The 7,051-nt window shown below is 47.0% G+C and overlaps 1 protein-coding gene across 1 annotated transcript; it reads right to left on the minus strand.

The window, feature by feature from the left end:
• Positions 1–1,522: 1,522 nt before the first annotated feature.
• On the minus strand, positions 1,523–6,575 carry LOC121620964 (gastrula zinc finger protein XlCGF57.1-like). Its single transcript, XM_041957225.1, has 2 exons — positions 6,257–6,575; positions 1,523–4,934 (listed from the first exon to the last, which is right to left on the minus strand). Exons 1-2 carry the CDS (start codon positions 6,450–6,452, stop codon positions 3,451–3,453), a joined length of 1,680 nt encoding a protein of 559 aa, XP_041813159.1. The 5' UTR covers positions 6,453–6,575; the 3' UTR covers positions 1,523–3,450.
• Positions 6,576–7,051: the final 476 nt, after the last annotated feature.

The following is a 7,051-nucleotide window of genomic DNA, read 5'->3' on the forward strand; positions in this document are numbered from 1 at the left end:
TTCATGATGTCACATTAATTCCAGCAGCCACACAGACAGTGTCGTCAGTCACACCTGTGAGCTACTCGTTAAGGTACCCCCCCCCCACACACACACACACACACTTACACTTTTAATTCAAGGATGAATGAACACGTGAAACTGACGTCAGTGGAAACAGAATCGTAAGCAGAAACGGCTGATCGCACACGGTTTTCTCTCTGTGGACTCCAGGGCATTAACTGATGATAAACCAGTTTCTGCTCAGTTTCTCTGCTGGAAAAACGGTAAAATGTGGCCCATCATGAGTCACCAGCGACACCGTTTCTCTTCCCTCCTTTCTCGCTTCCTTCAGGTCGATAGTTCATGACTGTTTTCTGTCACCGCTGCTTTCTTGTTACTGCTTAATGTTGCATCGCTCCTTCCTCAGACTGGACTGTAGCTGAAGTCTTTATTACATCAAACAGCAAACGTCATCTTCTTTCCTCCTGAAATCATATTTCCTCTCTCAGCTTTTTACAGTGAGTTAAGGGCTCCTGAACGCAACATTTTCTGCTCATGTTTGGGTTATTTCGCCCACACGGTCCTGATGAAGGAACTGATTTTCACCAAACTGTCGCTTTGATTTTGACCGTTTTGGTCATGAATATTCAAAGTAGGGGAATAACACCTGATGATGCTAACAGGGCTAAATACACAGGTGCTTTGAAGCTTTTAGAAAAGCCCGTGTGTGACCTCAGTTACTCTGTAACGTGGCCATGCTGACATTAGCACCGTTAGCTCTGTGGATGTCGTGTGAGCTAATATCTGTCGTCCCTTCACTTTGATCCAGACTGAAACGTCTCCACAACTATTGGATGGATCGATACGATGAACTGCGATCACTTTGATGATCGCCTGACTCCAATATGTTGGTTTGTGATCGTAAACCTGCAAAACTAAAGACATTCCCATCAGCCCCAGCTGCTCCAGGTGTTCAGCAGCCTTTAGCAAACGTTAGCATGCTAACACATTAAATTAAGATGAACATGAAAAACATAACACCTGCCGAACATCAGTCCTTCTGAGCATGTTAGCATGCTGATGTTAGCATCTAGCTCACAGGGCTGCTAGTGTGGCTGCACATCACCACAGGTGTTTTCAGCTGATTACACCTGGATTAATGAGGTCACATGATTCCTTCAGTAAAGCTTTCATTTGTGTCACTAAGCTACCTGCAGCGAGAGGGAAGTCTGTCGGTCTGATCAGCAGAAATAAGACAAATCACATGTGTGGCTGAACCAGGGCAGGTGAGCAAGGCCCGCCCAAAAACATCTCACCTGTAAGACTGCCCTGCCTACACACACACACACACACACACACACACTCTCCTGACACCTCTGTCTGATCCTATGATTTTGAAGTGAAACAAAACTGTTTTTTCCACCATTTTCTCCTCTAAATTTACTTCTGTGTGAATTCCCCTCTGACTCGCCGCTCTGCAGCTTTTGGGTCTTTTCTTCTCTCTGTGGGAAAAACCCAAAGTGGACTTAAGACTCAGTCATAAAGTGGAAGTTTTATTCAAACAACCTGGAACAAATCACTGAGTTTCAGTCTCGCAGCTCCGCAGACGTCTTTGGTTGAATACGTGACCTCAGATAAACTCCACATGAGCAGAGCGGCTGTTTTAAAGGCGTGGCTTCGATATCCGGTGTCGTGAGATCAAACTGCCATCAACAGTCTGTTTACGCTTCAATCCTTCGCGTCGGTCACAGGCACATTGTGACTACGCTGCGTTCAGAATACAGAAAACTACAAACAGAAGGATGTCTGGTGCCTCTGTGAGCCGTGCAGTGTTACATTCTGTAGTGATCAAGAACACATTAAACATTATAAAACCCACGTTTTTAATACTACGTGTCTGGAAACTAAATTATGTCACCATGAAAGCAAAAGAAAGTAGAAAGTAAAATATTTATGAGATGACAGTATGCAGTAAAACATCTGAGGTCATGGAAACAGAAAAACCTGCAGATTAGAAAACTTTGCTGCATCTCTGATCAGAAGAAGGTGATTGTGAGCTCTGAACTGTCTCCAGATCAGATCTTGGACCGTTCAGCCATGAGGGCAAATGAAACCTTGTTGTTTGTGAGTGATTTTATGAATGTCACTAGCTGTGTTTTCTTTGCCCCTAGAAATGCGCAAATCCTAAATATCGCAATAAAAAAACTGGTAATGGAAACACCTATATTTCAAAAAATCCTCACAAATATAGCGAAAACATTTTTATGCTCTCATGAGGTGGTTTTTTAGACGTGTCGATATAAAAGTGTATTGCGAAAGTGTAATGGGAACACGCATTTACACGTCACCGAGGTCGGCGGACGCATAACACTTTCAGCCGTCTTCCTCAAAATTAAATCTCGCAGGACGTCTGAGAATTTACGAGAATTTTGGCTGGTTTGAAAAACACCGTTCAATGGAAACAGCTACAAGTAGCATTTGAACTTGAATTTCAGAAATATCGCTTTTATTTTGCGAACAACTGTAATGGAAACGCAGCTACTGAGACGACTGAACGACAAAACTTTGTAGAAAATGCAACGAGGCATCGTATGAGGCTGCGATCGTAGCGGAGGCTGCTGTTCGGTACTGTTCCTCACTATGGCAACAACTGTGGATTAATCCGCCGCTGAAACTAGTCCCTGACAAATGCACTATTTCCTCATGTGTGTTTGATAGAAACTACAACGAGCAGCTGTTTGAGGAAATGACTGAAGCTTTTTTAACGTGAAACCGTGTATTTGTGAGGCGAAGCCAGCCAAGTGAGCAACTGACCTGCAGAACAAGGAGTTGCCGGTTGATTCCTGTCGGTCACAGCAGAGGCAAGCGAGCTGCAGGGACGGCGACGACCGAAAAGCTGCCTGTAAATCCAAATTACAGAGAGAGCGGCAAAATGCCTCACCTTCAAAACGCTGCTCTGCACTGTGAGCTAACCTGCAACAACCAAACCGCCGAGGACGCGACGAAGAGTCGAAGCCATTTCAAGCTGCGCTAATCAACGCTTTCATCTTAAACACGGATCAAATTCTATCTGTAAACGAGGACGCTCGCAGAGACAAACCAGCAGAAACTCTGCAGCTTCTCCAGGTCACGGTTTGAGTTTTACAGGCAAAAATAAAGCACTCGTCAATGTGTGTGTTTATTCACAAACAGCAATTTGTGTCTAATAAACACAATGCAGTCTATTCCTGCTGTGGCCACGGGGGGCGCTCTCGCTCCACACACACAGTGTTTACAGCGAGTGTGGCTGAGAAAAGATATGTGAGATCAGACTGCAGGCACCAAATCACATTTTTCTGCTCATACGTGACTCAGATCTGTTTGAAACACAGATCCTGTATGATCACAACCTCACGGGGGCCAATGATGCATGAAGACTTTAGACTTTAAACTTCAGTGTTTATTCACAGCCGCCGTACGTAACGGCGCTCACTTCTCGGTCGCGTGGCTCTTCATGTGAAGCCTCACGTACGTCTTCCGCTGGAAGCCTTTCCCGCAGATCTCGCAGCGGTGCGGCTTCGCTCCGGTGTGCATGTTGCTGTGCTGCTTCAGGGTGGAGTGGTCGCTGAAACTCCGGCCGCAGATGTTGCACAGGTAGGGCTTCTCACCTGTGTGGGTCCTGATGTGTCGCATCATGTTGTGGCGGCAGTTGAAGGACTTCCCGCACTCGCTGCAGAGGAACGGCTTCTCCCCCGTGTGGATCCTCATGTGCATCTCCAGACTTCCCTGACTGTCGAAACACTTCCCGCACACTTCGCAAATTTTCCCGTTTTTGTGAGTTTTCAGGTGACGTTTTAAGTTTTCCTCGGAGTCGAAGCGCGTCCCGCAGACGCCGCAGAGGTCCGTGGCGTGACTTTTGGCGTGATTGACCAGAGAAACCATGGAGTGGAACATCTTCCCGCACACCTCACATATGGTTCGAGGCTGCTGCTTCTTTGGCGACGGCGTCTTCATCTTCGTCTCGGCGTCGTTGCCATTTTCATTTTCTTTGGCAGACGTATTATTTGCGTTGAGGTTCTGCTTGTGCGCGTGAACCAGCAGGTGGCGTTTCAGCGTGGAGTAGTCGTTGAAGCATCTGCCACACACCGTGCAGGGGTACGGCTTTTCGCCCGTGTGTATCCTGATGTGTCGCATCATGTTGTGGCGGCAGTTGAAGGACTTCCCGCACTGGCTGCAGTTGAACGGCTTCTCCCCCGTGTGGATCCTCATGTGCGTCTCCAGAGAGCTCGAGGCGCCGAAGCATTTCCCGCACACGCTGCAGATTTCCGCTTTCACGTGCGTTTTCAGGTGAACCCGGAAGCCCTCCTCGCTCTCGAAGCGTTCGCCGCACACGCCGCAGACGTCCTTTGGGTGAACTTCCATGTGATTCACCAAAGAGACGTTAGCGTGAAAGGCTTTCCCGCAGATTTTACAGCAGATTCGCGATTTGTTTTTTTTGCTCGGGTGCAGCGTCGGGGCTTTCGGTAGACGAGGGCCCTTCGGCTGCTTCCACTTGAGGTTGTCGTCGCTGTCGTCGCTCTGGGACCCCGCGCTTGCCCTCCACTCCTCATCGCTGTCGTCGCGTTCGTCCGCAGAGCAGCTGGAGGAGGCCCCGCTGTCCCCCTCCGCCTTCGTCTGGTCCCGCTCGGCCGAGGTGCCCGGCAGAGGATCCCCTTCTCCTCTGGTGCTCCGATCGCCGGGCTGAAGCTGGTCCAGCTCGTTCTTCACATACGGAGGAGTGAAGATGATGATGGCGTTATCCTGCTCCAGCTCCCGAAGCTGCTCCTCCTCCTGGCAGCCGGGGAGGTTCTTCTCAGGCTGTGGAGGCTCCTGGTCCTGACCGGAGCTCCACTCCTGATTGCAGTGTTCCTGCTGCTGGTCTGAGGGGAAGTCCTCATCCCAGACTGAGAGAGTCAGCTGTGGTTGGTCTTGGTCTGCAGGAAAAAAAACCCAGAAGAAGAAACTTTTAGAAAGCAGAATATCAACCAGAATATAACAAACAGGGTGTTTTTAAGAGATGTAACATATAAACTAATTACAGTGAGGAGGAATTATTGATCCCCTCCATCCAGGGCCAGAACTATCAGTTGTTATCATTATTGACTCATCTATTACTTTGTCAATTAATCAACCAATTTGTGTACAAGATGTCAGAAAACCTTTAACTGCTCACACTGATGGTGTATCAGTAAATAGAGGCCTGTCTCTTTCACTCTTCTCACTCGCTCACTAAATTTGAACAACCTCTCTTTTATGTGTGGTAAAAACAAATATCCGAATCAGTGTTATGTGCGCTGATGGCAGCATGGTGTACAGGTTGTGTTTATGCCTCAGACCTGAACGCAGCGTGAGCCAGACCACCTCCAGATGTGGTCAGACAGATCCGATCGCAACACGTTTCCACCTCAAATTAACCACCTCTCAGTCGTGTCAGGTAAGAGTCACATGTTTGCTACGATTTCATGTGAAAAATCAATCCTGGCCTCCATCACTTCGCACTAAACAAAGCTTAAACAGACTTATGACAAAAACTCTGAAAATAAACTATAAAAGTGGATCAGGGGAATGTCTCATGTTTTCTGACAGGCTCAAAGAAAACTGGATGTTTTGTGTCTGACAGCAGCTCTGCCTGCAGGAACACTGGATTCTGCAGGAGCGACTATGAAGTGACGCTGTTCAGTGAGACAAACTGATGATTTAACAGAGCAGAACACCATCAGGCTGAGTCATGAACATTTTCTTTTGGATGAAGTCTATCATTCGGCACAGCTACAACGAGCCAGTCAACACACACCAATACAGCCTTCCACCTAAATTAGACTTTCATTGATCAGGTACAATAAAAGTTTATTTTTATCTAAAACTAGAGCTGCTTGGTGGGTCGTTTGTGTGCCGAATGTAGGACTATACCTCTGAAATCAACAGCAAATCTTAAATAGAGGTGTATCAGTTACGTTCATGTGCAGATACTCAAGCAAATTTTGCGTTTCAGGTTTGTTCAATGAGGTTTGGTGCGTTGACGCTCGTTCCGTCGTCTTACCCGGAAGAAGCCGGTGATGGGAGACATGTCAGCCTGCTAATGAATCTGCTGCTGCATTCATCACATTTATCCACTAATTCATTAATGATTCGTCTCATTAGAGGAAAGCAGACACAGCCAGGCTAGCTAACCTGACCCCCCTCCCCCGAGGCGGCACAGTCAGACCACGTGACCAGTCGCGGTCAAACAATGAATTCAAACCGTTAATTCACAAACCTGAGTGTTTGTTTGTCTTTATGTCAGGCTTTAAAACGGTCTGCAGCACCCTGCGCTGCCGGTGGATCTCCCGTTTGGACAGCAGGATCTCCTCCTCGTAGCCCGCGATGGTTTTTTTGACCGCCTCGAAGATCTCCTCCGCGGCCGCGGACAGCCGCTCGTTGACGAGCACTCTGAGCAGCTCGACGCGGGACATGATGCGGGCGGACTGTCGGCTGTGCTCCCGGGCCGAGGCTGACACACCTTCACAGGTAAAACACGCTGTTTGTGTTGTGAAAACTGCAGCTCCACATGTAACGTTTCACCGCTGTCAAGCTACCGCGCGTGTTCGGCTGGCATGACATGTTTCCGTTTCCTTTTCAAAATAATGCCCCTTTTGCATAAAACCAAAATGAGATTATGAAGATTTTAGACAAGAAAAAAATATAGAGCTGTCACCTCGAATTTATTAAATGTAAATATATATGTATATATGTATGTAAGTCCATCCTTAGTATTTATTTTCATTTTGTCATATCGTTTTCATGTTGGATTATTTATTTTACGTATATTGGTATTTTATTTTGAAATTTATTTTATTTTGGTGACTTCCTGTAAGGACGGCACTTCCTGTAATTTCGCGGTACTCTCAGACGGCGTGAGATTCCGCTGAGGAGAGGTTAGTTCTTACAGTCGCTCTTGTTCTCAGAGCTCAAGCACGGTTAAAAACACTGAGAAGTTGTTCAAAATTGTGTTGTTGGGCTCACATGCATCAATATCTCTATATTATATCTCTCATGCAGTCTGCCGTGTTTC

This window comes from Chelmon rostratus, chromosome 17 (genome assembly GCF_017976325.1).
Source record: "Chelmon rostratus isolate fCheRos1 chromosome 17, fCheRos1.pri, whole genome shotgun sequence".
NCBI lineage: Eukaryota > Metazoa > Chordata > Actinopteri > Chaetodontiformes > Chaetodontidae > Chelmon > Chelmon rostratus.